The sequence below is a fragment of the Neovison vison genome, chromosome 5 (genome assembly GCF_020171115.1).
Source record: "Neovison vison isolate M4711 chromosome 5, ASM_NN_V1, whole genome shotgun sequence".
Classification (NCBI taxonomy): Eukaryota; Metazoa; Chordata; class Mammalia; order Carnivora; family Mustelidae; genus Neogale; species Neogale vison.
In genome coordinates this window covers 130023436-130037158 of record NC_058095.1, presented here as the reverse complement: position 1 = coordinate 130037158, position 13723 = coordinate 130023436, and the positions used below count along the sequence as shown (strand labels likewise).

The 13723-nt window shown below is 34.1% G+C and overlaps 1 protein-coding gene across 1 annotated transcript in view; it reads left to right on the top strand.

Moving 5' to 3' along the window:
* The window catches only part of KLHL1 (kelch like family member 1), a 370470-nt gene extending 357979 nt beyond the window's left edge, over positions 1 to 12491 (top strand). Inside the window, exons 10-11 of the mRNA XM_044249858.1 lie at positions 5211 to 5382; positions 11463 to 12491. Coding sequence (XP_044105793.1) covers positions 5211 to 5382; positions 11463 to 11522 — 232 coding nt within the window. The 3' untranslated portion in view covers positions 11523 to 12491. The remainder of the gene's footprint in view (positions 1 to 5210; positions 5383 to 11462) is intronic.
* Positions 12492 to 13723: the final 1232 nt, after the last annotated feature.

Genomic DNA, 13723 nt, shown 5'->3' with positions numbered 1-13723 from the left:
CAAGCAGAGAAAGTCAATTATCATATGGTTTCACTTACTTGTGGAGGATAAGGAATAACGGAGGATGTCGGGAGATGGAGAGGAGAAATGAGTTGAGGGAAACTGGAGGGGGAGACAAACCATGAGAGACTATGGAGTCTGAGGAAACAAACTGAGAGGTATTTTGGAGGGGGGAGTTGGGTGAGCCTGGTGGTGGGTATTAAGGAGACCATATATTGCATAGAGCACTGGGTATGGTGCATAAACAATGACTCTTGGAACACTGAAAAAAATAAAATAAAATTAACCCCAAAAAATTTAAAAATAAAAATAAATAAATAATCTTTCCCAAAAGATAGCATGAAGAGTAAAAATTTATGCCAGAGAGTGGGAAAAATATTTGCAAAGTATATAACCAACAGAAGCTTTGTTTCTAATACATAAATCTAATACATCTTGCAGAAGATTTGAACAAGAACTCTTGAAACGATGACTATTGGGGAAAAGGCCTGATGTTATTAGGCATCCGAGAAATGAAAATTAAAATCACAATGTCATACCAGGACCTACTAGAAAGACTAAAATGAGAATAGTTAATACCAAATGTTGGAGAAGATGTAGAGCAACTGAAACCCTTACTACACTCATGGCAGGAGTGTAAATTGGCCCAAATTCTGTAATACCAATAGGTAGTATTTACTGCATTTCAAAATATGCATTCTCTTTGACCCAGAAATTCTATTCCTAAATACCCATTAGATATGCATATATGAAAATAGCTGAACAATGATTTTTTTTTTGCTTTTTTTTTTTTTTTTTAAAGATTTTATTTATTTATCAGAGAGAGAGGGAGAGCGAGTGAGCACAGGCAGACAGAATGTCAGGCAGAGGCAGAGGGAGAAGCAGGCTCCCCGCCGAGCAAGGAGCCCGATGTGGGACTCTATCCCAGGACGCTGGGATCATGACCTGAGCCGAAGGCAGCTGTTTAACCAACTGAGCCACCCAGGCGTCCCTGAACAATGATGTTTATAGGAATAGTTTTACAGTTATTCTGAAGTTTTTCAAAATTCATTTTGTTAGAATTAATTTATTTTCCATTCCTATCACGTAAGCAGTCCTGAAGTCAAGGCATATCTGTTTTGATAATATCAGAAGACCCGATACATAGATATTGGTTTTCTTTACAGGAAAAACAAAATTTATTTCTGACCAGCATTATTGTTATTCTTAATTGCTTAATTCAAATAATTTATGAAAATTCAAACACAGGTTGTATAATTTATTTACTAGAACTCTAAAAGCCACTCTTTCAGAGCTGTTTATCCATTTACACAGCATGGATCTCATCTTATTTCTCTGTTTTTTGTTTTGTTTTTTTTGTTTATTTTATTTTATAGGCAAACAAACCTGGCTACAAATCACTTCTATGTTGTTCAATTTGCTTTCTGGCTGAATATTGCTGGTACAAATTTAGGAAAATGAGTATGAATTCTATTTGTTACCAAAGTAATGCCTGCATACTTAAAAACTGCTTCCCTTCAAATATTTTAAGATCAATATTTATCCTTACATATTGGGAAAAAAAAGGCGTAAAAAATTAATGGTACCTCAAAAATGGTACTTCAATAGGGATTTTCAATGAGACACTAAGTTTTATTCTGTGACTCTCATATGCCTTCAGCAAGTTTCCATTTTACAGCCAATTTTAGCCAACTACATATTGGTGGTTCTCTTGCCTAAGGGCTATAAACCTTAATAGAGTCCCTGATACACAGCTCACACTCTGCCCAGGAAGGCCAAGGTGAGACATCAGAGAAGCAGACAGTCTAAATACAAAAAGACAGCTACTCTACTTCCCCCTCTGCCCCCACTGCCTTGTTCTTTTAAATAAATAAAGAACCAGAGAAAAAAATAATATTTAGGGCCAAGTATTAAGGGGGGTGGGGTTATGGACATTGGGGAAGGTATGTGCTTTGGTGAGTGCTGTGAAGTGTGTAAACCTGGCGATTCACAGACCTGTACCCCTGGGGATAAAAATATATGTTTATAAAAAAAAAATGTTAACTGACAATGACAGAGTTCACTGTTAATTGTTTGGGAAAGCGTTATACATCATCTGTGGATCTTCTCCTTAGGTTAAAAAAAAAGCTGTTAATTTCATTTATGTTGGTAACAACTTTGTATATCTCCAGACTGAGAGGTGAATCCATTGCGTTCTGAATATAGAAAAATCAATTTAGAGTCATTAATGTGAAAACAAGGAAAACCACTAGTAGGTAACTTTGTATTTCTGTAATTATTTCCTCAGTATCTAGGAGAGTGTGTGTGTGTATGGGTGGGGATGAGGTAGATTGTTTTTGTTTTGGTTTCATATTTTGGGTTGCAACATACACATTTAAATTTAAATTTAAATTTTCACCATTTCCAGATATGAATTAAAAGTTTGTTATTATAAGGAAAACACATATTACTTAGATTTGAAGACAGTCACATCTAATTCAAAGATCTGGATTTTCCAGAATGCATTAAATTTTTAAAGTTTTCTTCAGGAATTTAGTAAAATATGTATAAAAAAGAGCTATCTATTTCTAAATGTAAGATATTATTTCTAAATGTGCACCTAAATATAGAACATACTAGTGTTTTCTTATTTTCCCCCGGAATATGAGAATTTGAGAATTGTTCTATATTTGAGTTTCACCTGAAATTTCCTAAGTCTTCAGAAATTCATTTATTACTGCTTCCTGCACTAGTGTTGGCTATTTTCTCAGTTCCCCCACTTTTCTGCAAAGTGATAAAGTTGGCTTTGCAGACAATAGCTGAAAAAACTCTATAGAACCGGATAGCAATTAAATGCAGGTTAAAATATGACTTCAGAAAAAGCTATGTAAGTGAAGTTATTGTGACAAAAGCCAGCCTGGATTTCACTGAAGAATGAATGAAGTGTAAAGAACATTTGCTTTGCCCTGAAATTAAAGTGCACTATACATTCTTGCTGTTAAAGTTATTTTTACCGCAGATCTTTTCTGACAAACAAAAAAGTAAACAATAGAATAAACTTCCCTGTACTCACTACCCAGCTTCAACTAGGATCACCAGTGTGTCATTCATGTTTTACCCATTTCCCTTCTCTCTCTCTCTCTCTCGCTCTCTCTCTCTTTTTTGAAGTATTTCAAAGAAGTTCTGAAATGTATCATTTTAGCTTAAAATATTTCTGATTTCATCCCAGAAACAACCAACCAAAAATGATCATGATTTTTTTTCTTTCTTTTATTAACCTAACAATAATCAGAACTAATAAGAACTTCAGTAATTCCCAGGGTATATTAAAATTTTGAAACATCCTTTAATGGTTGGTCTATTTGAATTGGGATCCAAATAAGATCCACTTATTTTTTTGTTCTGTTTAATCACAATCCGTTTAGAATAACGACTTCTTGCTAATTATCTGTTCATTATTACTGGGGGTTTTGCTTGCTTGTTTCACTATTGACTTGTTGGAGAATTCAGTCAGTTATCCTATAAAACATTACACTATAAAACTGACATCCTATAGTCAGTTATCCTATAAAACATTACACTCTCTGGATTCTCCTGTTTGATTCCTTGAGGTGTCTTCTTTCCTTCTCCTCCTCTTCTGACGCCTCTTCTACCTCCTCCTCTTCTTTCTTTTGTCCTTATTTTTAAAAATCTTTTATATTTCAAAATGTTCATGGTAAGTTGTCTTTTCTTCATGGTGAGTTTAAATAAAAGTTTTAATGGCATAGACTGTGTTTGTGTGTGTCTATACGTGCCTGTGTTCGAGATGTTTTACATTTATTAACTATAGCATGTAAAATTACATTTTTAATTGCTAGACAGCATATGGTTCGTGGTAGCCATTTTACAGGCATTCAACCAATTTCTCATTTCACATAGATTATCTTGGCTGTCACAACCTCTCCCACGGCTCTGTGTAAATGCATGTAACACCTTGGATAATGTGACTATAGAGAAATATAAATTTTCGATCCTTGGGGTCCTCCCTGGCCATTTCTTTTGTAACAACCTTCTTTATTTTCAATAAACATGTGGTGGCTTTTTGTTTTTGTTTTCTGCTTGTTCGTGTTTGTTTGTTTGTTTTAGGAGTCTTTGGTTTGAAAGTTTCAATTGGTGAAACACAAGATTGGAGTAGAAAAACAAACTAAAAATATATTTATTGTGTCTGTTAAAAAAAAACAAAACAAAACAACTTTCACCCAGTCTTTTTTTATATTTACTCTGCTGGGCTCTTACTAGCTTTTTCATTTCTGTATCTGACCTTGAAGGTGCAGGTTAAAGGCAAAGAATTGGTTTAATCATTCATTCTTAGCTGAAATAAAGTACATTCACGAAAGTATTTTTCTGGTTTTTGCCACTCAAAATACAAAATATCCGTATGTAAGGCATGGTAGTCAGACTTTCTGGAAATTAAATTATTTTTGGTTTAAGTTCAGTAATAATAATTGTGGCCCCCTGCTTCAATCTCTTGATACACCAATCTCTCCCTTATAGTGAATCCCAAATAATGCCACTAAAGCACAGTTCTGTTCACATTGTAATTATTTTTCCCAAGTTTTTCTATTAGAACACAAAACACCTTCCTACCTATCACATGAACCATAAGCTGATCAGAAACCACCCTTCCAGGCACTCTGCTCCTTCTCTGATCCCTGGATTTAGCCATCCTGCATGCCTGCTTCCCTCAAAACTGGCCATGCATTCTTATTAACACATCAGGTTTTTTTTTGCATGAACGTCTCCTTTTCTTTCTAGCAAATTTAGCTACACCTTTAGACCTGACTTAAAGGGGACTTCAGTTGTGGAGAATTCCATAATCCTCTCATATTTTTAACCATTACTTGTGTTTCATTATCATAGCACTTAGCTTATATTTGCTTTACAGAAACTCATCCTGCAGTGGAAAAGAGATATTTACATATCAGCCTTCCTTGTGGAAAGAAATCATGATGTTTATTTTTATTAAGTATCTGGGCATCCACCTGAGAGTCTAGGTATATGTTTAAAATACCTTAAAATTTAGAGAGCCAGACATTGTGGATATTAACTCTTAAACATGTGCTCAAATGACTGAGCTTCTAGAAAAAAGGTAGTTTTGTTTCTCATGATGTGCTTTTGAAAAAGTACTATTCATATAGTAAAAACTGAATGTGATTAGAATGTGCTATGTCCTATTATCCTTACATTTTTAGATATGATCCCAAAACAGACACATGGACCATGGTGGCTCCTTTGAGTATGCCCAGAGATGCTGTTGGAGTCTGTCTCCTTGGTGACAGATTATATGCTGTTGGTGGCTATGATGGGCAGACATACCTCAACACCATGGAATCCTATGATCCACAAACAAATGAGTGGACACAGGTAAGACTGTTGCCAGCATCATTTACTTCAAGTACAAAAACTTACTTCATTTACTTCCTTCTAAATTTCCTTGAACCCAAAGTGATTGATTTAGTTCATTTTCATGTTCATTTTGTAAAAAGTTCACTAACCCACATTTATGTATACTTTTATGTATTCTCTACTTTAATAAAATTCATATTAAAAGGTGACATTCCTGTCTCGATGGGATTTCCACTTTATTATAAGTAATAACAGACAGGAACTGAATTTTAATTAGCTGAAACAAACAGAAAACAAAGAGGAATATATTGATTCACAAAAACCTAACTTTAGAATATCTGGTCTTAGAGATAACTGGAATAAGATGGAAAGCTACAGAAATCAACTTTCTGCCTCCCATATTTGCCTGACAATCTTTAGGTCCTATCAGGTTCCCTTTTCATCTATCACAGAGAGAATTTTCCATGGAGTGGAGCTGCTGGGATCTCCAAGTAGGGATCCTCACAGCCATAAACAGAAAACAAAAACAAAACAGCAAAAAGCTCTAAATGATCTGTCATGTAGAAAGTGTTCACTCCCAGACAATCACTTTGGCTGGGAAGATGGAGTAACATATTTGAGCAGGGTGTTATCTCTTGATATATAGTACACTGTCGTTAGAGACTCGGGATCATGCTTAGAATTAGGCAGCTCCCGTTCTGGTTACACAACTAGAAGATTTGTGTTGCACGTGTGGGTGCTGGGGGAAAATAAGTGCAGTACAACTTAATTATAATGGAAAACAGCTTATTCTGTGTAGCTACTGTGACCTTGCTTGTAATGGAGGGAAGGGATATATTCTCAGACTTGTGTCCCTACATTCAATTTCTCCCTATTTTCCTCCTTTCTTTTCCAAGTGTCTCAATATTTCTATTATTCCTCCCCTTTATCAGAAACCTAAAAGCAAGATACCATTCCAGCAAACAAATCATTTCCATTAGTGGGTGCACTGAGATTCCAAAGCCTTATTTAGTTGAAGCAGATTAGGAACCTCATCTCATAATATTCCTCAGTGGATGAAGGGTTCTATTTGCTATTGGGGTGGAGGGTGGTCCACAGAAATTGACTAAAGTTTAATTTAGAACTTGAACACTGATTGAACTATACTTCTTTTAAAATATATTGACTTTTAAAGACACAGTAGTTCCTTGATTCTGTAGCTTGATGATGTATGTTCAACCACAATATTGAGATAGGCTGACTCTGAAGTACAAAACTAAATTCCTAATGTCCAGACAAAAGTGCCTGCCTTATGAATCTTACCTTTCTCTAAGAAAAAAACTCTCTGGTTTCAATGTAAATAGATGAATTTGGCTAAAAGGAAAAATGAAGGCAGAATGAACAAGATAAGGAAAAGTATTTAGAGAACTAAGTCATGTGATTTTCTATGTTTTACTTTAACTGTAAGAGAAGATGCATTCATCTTCCAAAGAGCAGCACCAAATATAAAAGAAGATTGTAATCATTACACTGAAATTTTAGAAGATATGTTTAACCTCTTAACTTTCTGGGTCCTTAGTATTGACAGAGAAATATGGCATGGATTAATGATCTTTGATTTGCTAATGAAAAGTGCCATTTCAATGATATATATTTAAAGTGTATCATTTTTACAAATGAACATTAAATAAAGGAAATTTATGGGCATATCAATGATAGAATATGGTCTTCATTACATATAATAATGAGCCATTATGCTTATCACTGTTCTAAAATTGAAATCAAAATAATGTATGTAGTAATAATAGGTAAAAACTTCCTGAACATTTTCCCTCATTTTACTTTATTGTCCTTTTTTGGATCATATAATATCTTTCAAATAATAAGGTGGTATTTAAAATGTTTTATAACAACTTTGTCTAAGTACTATAAACACTAATTTTAAAACTCTTAAATTATTTTATGACTTTACGTCCATATATTTTCATTATTTATATTTTGTAGCATCCATCAGCAGACCCACACAAAATGCCTTTGAAGATTTTCAGGATTCTAGGTCCCTAGGCAAAAAAATCCCATATGGCTAGATAATGCCTGTCACTTTCCTTCCATTTACCCCATAAACGGACAAAACCAAAAGGTTATCCTATTTATCACTGGCATCCCCAAATGACCGAGCATTAGGATAAATAAACTATATTAAATATCCAAGAATGTATATCTGCAAGACTTCCCAGATCTGGGAGCAATTGCCAGATTCATGTCTTAGATAGTTTTACTGAGAACACATGCATACATGTGTCCATGGGTGTGTATGTATTTTTATAAATAAATTTGCCTTTGACATTTAACACTTGGTTTATTTTTTTCTATTTTATTTGAAAACAACAACAACAACAACAATATGTCTGCTTCAATACATAAGAAAAGACCTTTATTCCATTCCCCCTGGTCTGGGTAAAACCACCCTTTCATATGTTTTCTTAGTCCATTGTCACAGTCCTGTCAGGCTGCATCCACTTGCAGTAATGTGTGATTTACTATCATCTCCCCACAGACTAGCCTTGTTGTTGGCATGGGGTAAGAAAAAAATGTGAATATTTCTTAAATAAAGCTGAGAATTACTCTTGCAACTCAGTTTGCACTGCTGTGCATGGGTTATGCTTATTTGCACGCAATAGGTATATACGGTCATATCCTCTTATCGGCAGTTTTGCTTCCCATGGTTTCAGTTGACAATGGTCTACTACAGCCTGGAGGCAGGTATCCCTCCTCCTGATGTGCTGTCAGGAGGTCAGTATGTCACAATAAGGCTATGTCACAATGCTGATATCATTCATCTCATTTCATCTCATTATGGAAGCATTTTCTCATGTCACATCACACAAGAAAAAGGGTTAGTACAGCAGAGTAAGATATTTGGAGAAAGATAGAATGCATTCCCCAAACTTTTATTACAATATATTGTTATAAATATTCTATGTTATTATTAGCTATTATTATTAATCTCCTATGGTACTTGGGTGTAAATTAAACTTTACCATAGGGTATGTATGTATAGGGAAAAACAGTATATAATGGGATTTGGTACAATCCATGGTTTCAGGGATCCCCTAGGAGTCTTGGAACATGTCCCTCTTCAAGGAGGGGCTACTGTAGAAGATATTGAGAATAAGTTCTAGGGGAGCCTGGTGCAATATCTATATTCTCCGTTTTGTTTGTTTTATTTTTTTCCAATTGGTTCTGTGGCCAACATTTTTAGGGTGTCATTCTAAGGCTGAAGGTATAACTTTGGAGGGACAGCATGGCAGATTTTTTAAAAATATGTATTAAATAAGATTAAGTTAGAACAAGGGGAAGAAGAGGAAAAGCTTTCTTAAATATTTAAAATGTGATTATGTAGAATATATCAAATGCTCAAAATAACATGATAACTTCTGTGGTAAGGGAAATACTTAGCACTAGGATAGAAACTAAGTGTTTTGGGTAGAGAAGTATTTGCTCAAGGAATGACAAGTAGAATGAGGCCTGACAGGTGGGTAATAGTTAACCAGGTGAAAATATGGGGAGTGGTTTAAGAAACAGCATTTGTAAAGAAATGCAGAACACGTAGCACGCAAAAAAAAAAAAAAAAAAAAAAAAAGAGGTGAGAAAGCAGCTCGCAAAAAAAAAAAAAAAAAAAAAAAGAGGTGAGAAAGGAGTTTGGAGACATCAACAGTGTCTATGGGATGCACGGCCTGAAGCCATGTGATGGAATCTTGACTTTACTATAAGGCTGAGTGGAAGTTAGTGAAGCTTTGAAGGAGGGAAAGTAAATAATCAGAATTGCATTTTAAAATTATTGTACTTGATGGGATGTGAAAAATCATTAGGAACAAGCAAGATTCGAGTCAGAGAAATCCGTTAGGAGGATATTTTAACCAATCCACAGTGGAGCTGGAAAACGTTTCCCTTCTCCCTTCTAGGTTATTTGGTTGGCCTAATAATTAAACTGATATAAGACACATTAACAGAAGAAAACTGTACTTTTGTATGTATGGGAAGCCCATAAAAATAGGAGAGTCAAAAAGCGGCCAAAGTAGGAAGATTTATAACTTTTAGACAAAATGATAAATTTGTGACAAACTGTCAAACCAAGAATTTGAGCTTGTGGTAGTGAATTGCTGAAGTAGTAACAAGCTTTATTTATACAGCTTTTTGGCCCTCAATCTCTATCTCTGGTGATAACGATGACTTCTACCCTCCGGGTACAGGGAAGTTACCTTTCACACTGCAGATTTATCTCCTGCTTTCAGTGGGACCAAGGGGCAGAGAGTCCCTCCTGTACCAGACATCTATGAAGTACATTGAATTCAAAATAATCAATATGCCACATTTGCATATCATGGGGTGGCATACTCTGCAACCCTTCACACACAAGGTAGAATTGTAATGTGAACCAGGCTGAAGACCACTGGAATGGGTATAATCATGTTGGATGGAGAGAGACTGTAGGACTTGATGAGTATTCAAATGTGATGTTGATGAGGTAAAACTAAAGGTCATGGATGTATCCAGGTTTCTGTCTTGAGCAACTGAATAGAGAGTGTGTCATTACCTGACACCAGAAACACAGGAAGAATAGACATTTTTGGGGAAAAGGAGATTCATTTTTACAAACACACGCATGCGTGTTTAGAGATACAGATGTAGATGTAGAAATAAAGTAAAGCTGTTCATTTTATACTTTGTCTGGAAACTGTTTATAGGTTTTTTAAGTATTGAATAAACATCAGAGGGTATTTGGGAATGTTTTCAAAAATACAACTACCTGATATTCCTCCCATTTCTATAGTGGTGGGCATTGAGCGCATATACTTTGTAGAAGATCTTTAAGTGACTCTGATGTGAAACAATACTTAAAAATTATTGGAAATGAAAAGAGAGATGATGAAAATGTATACATTTTGGAGTCACATAAACTTCAGTTTGGGCTCATTGATTTATATATTGTCTCCTGACATTCTGTTCACATACCTGTCCTACAAAGATAACAATACATGATGGGATTAGAAAGGTGATGCGGTGCTCCATAAAAATTATTCTTAACACAAATGAGTAAAAATAGATTATATGGGAAGTTTCTGTTTGTTTGTTTGTTTTTTTAACCCTGCAAAAGGATGTCAGTTAACAGTAAGTATGTTTAGAAGAACTGTAGATGATATGGTAATTTTCATATTTAGAGAGTGAGACCATATCCTTTCTTAATCAATAAGATAATGTATGTGATCTGAGGTTATTTTGCTCTTGGCTGTTTTATTTATTACATTTTATTCACTTTCTTTACAGCTTAGAATAATATCCTGTAATTTCTACCCTGCTCTGATATTTTAGGTGCATAAATTATTCTTAGAAAACTGTTATAAAAGTCATTCACATCAGAATGCTCAAATTATTAAAATCTTGGCTTATCCTCATGGAATAAATTTTCATTACAAACTGTAAAAATTACTGTTTTAATATATTTCTAGCCAATTTCACATTCACGAATTACTAAAAAATATCAATTCTCATCTTAGAGATTATCATACAGAGGAATTTTTTAAATAAGCACTACAGCAATTGTCAATTATGGTCTATTTATGACAAATATTGAAGTTACTTCATTGTATGGCTCTGTTTAGAATGAATGAATAACGCATTTCAGTATAATATCTGGGGAAATAAGTTCAAGATGATTTCAATAAGTGTAATAGCTGTTTCATCCAAAATACACTCCAAGATATCACGATGAAATATCATCACAAATGTGCCCATGTAAGCCCAGAAATAAATCTTTGCTGGAAACTTTTCTATAGCACCTTTGTGTCACTAAAAGTCATTAATTACTTTACTACTTGTATTAAAAATTCCAAAAATGAATGCAAGTTTTAACAGTTTCAATATGCAAATTATTGCTCTTTTGTAAAATCCATTTTCAATGTTTCCATTTTTATTTTACTACTTGTGACTAAATTGGGAAAATATAAGCACATGTACTTATGATTTTCACACATATGAATGTTTTAAATATATTACGACTGTATGCTTTCCTATGACAGTAAAATTTGTCTTAAATTGTGTTTCATCTTTTTCAACAGATGGCTTCTTTGAATATTGGGAGAGCAGGTGCCTGTGTGGTAGTCATCAAGCAACCTTGACTTATTTTTATTTGGAGAGATTTTATTTGCTGGAGTGGTTATTTTTATATCAGAAGGCAAGAATGAGAACTTCCTAAGGTGAAAATTCTTCAAGAACAAGGATTTCTGTAGATTTACCTACTGATGTCAAAAGAGGTAGAAGATTAAAGAGAATTATAGGAATCAAAATAAACATCAAACTGCTATGGGAAAAATGTCTGGCCGTCTATTAGTTAGTTCAGGAATGGTTATTGGTAATTTGTTTTGTACTGTAGCATACAATAACTAAAGTTACCAAAGGCTTGTTTTTCTTGAGCAATTAAAAGGAGAGATCCATTTGTGACATGGATAATTTCATGACTACAACTCCTTCAATTGTTTTATAGTTTGTGGCAATATCAAAGAGGTCGAAGACATGATATTTCATCTGACAGAATCTGATTGGTTTACTATTTCCTAATCAGATGTGGTCATTTTAGGAGGCAGAATGATGTTTTATTAAAACAAACACGCTTCTTCCTCATTTTCTCAACTATGAGGACAATTAGAGAAACAGATTCATGCCTGTCTCTTGCATTCAGAAAACAAACTGCTCTGCTAATCAAAGCTGCACATTTCATCAGAGAGGATGGTTGAATTTTATTGCAACCATATTAGCAATCTGAAGCTGGCAAACACAAAGGATTGTTTTCATTAGGCTTACCACATTGCTTTGCTTTTTGAACACACTGAGCCAAAGAATCAGTAAAATTATGGGCTTTTGCCTAATGTTGAGTTCAGTGTAAGCATGGAAGCTAGTTATTCTGAATGTTATATATATCCACTGCATGTTAAAGTCCCTTAGAATTTTGTTCATTAAAATAAATAATGTTAGAATTTTGAAAGAGAAATCTATGATCCGTTCATTGGGAGTGTTAATGATCATCATTAGAAGGAAGGCAGACTTCAGATTCTCATTTCCCACTCCTCAAACTTGTTACATTGTTATGCACATTATTTTATGCCAAATGTTTGTAATTGTTTAAAGCATAAAGTGGAAACATTACATAATGTCCTTAATAGGTTCATGTAAATTTTAAATATAATTAATAAATGATAGAACATCTGCTTTTATCACTGTATCATTCTTCAATAAATTTTAATTCAAATCTGAGTACTGAGGTGTACACTGAGGTGTACTGCAGATAGGTCATTCTTATTGCTTGACTGTTCCTAAAAATTCAAGAAGATATATCTCCCTCAAAATGTGTATTTCCTCCCAAATATTACACTGGCACTGAATGCAGTCTTTAATTATTGCTTTCTTCTGTACTCAGTCATTTGAGGCAGTTAGCAATAATGCTTACAAAACACACATCCCATAATGAGTGCTTATAATTGTGCAAGAGCTAGAAAAGACAAGAAAATTCCTCTCTGAGTCAATGTAAACCATGGAACTGATTTTTACTATTGGGTGGAGAAAAATGTTTGAAATCTAATAACCAAGGAAAATATTGATAGTTTGTATCAAGGAAATATTAGGAAATCTAAATTTTCCCAACATCTACATGTGATCAAATTTGTTAATCATATTTTATGTCAGAAAAATTATGTCACTAGAAGTATAAGATAGGAAGAAGTACCAATGAATTTTAAAAATTACAGGTAAAAATGCATAACATAAAATTTACCATTTTAACCATTTTTAAGTGTACAGCTTAGCAGTATTAAGTATATTTAATTTCTTCTGCCCACAATGCATAGAACATACATATAATATTAGCTAACTGGAATAGAAAACTTAATTTTGAAACTCGAAAGAACAGAGAAGATAATGGTACATCTATTTTTTAATCAGTAAAGTTTTGTGGCGGTCATATTTAAAATTTGCTAATAAATGTATTGATTGTTTTACAATACTCTTTCCTGAGAAGGAATTTACCTGAAATGAATTTGCTGCATGCAGCCAACTCTATCTGTAGCTCATATTAGCCTATACTACTGCTTATATTGCATAGAGTGAGTATATACATCAATTGTCCAAATGATGACACTGAAGAGCACCCTGGACAATGAACTCTAAGCCTATATGAGATGGGGGAATGGATACCATTGTGCCAATTTGCTGAAAAGGAAACTGTCTTCCAAGGTCACACGTTAAATAAGTCCCAGCACTTGCTATATACCTGCCATGACTCCAATCCAGGATTCTTGAAACTTGGTTCTGTCAAAATTTCTGCTAA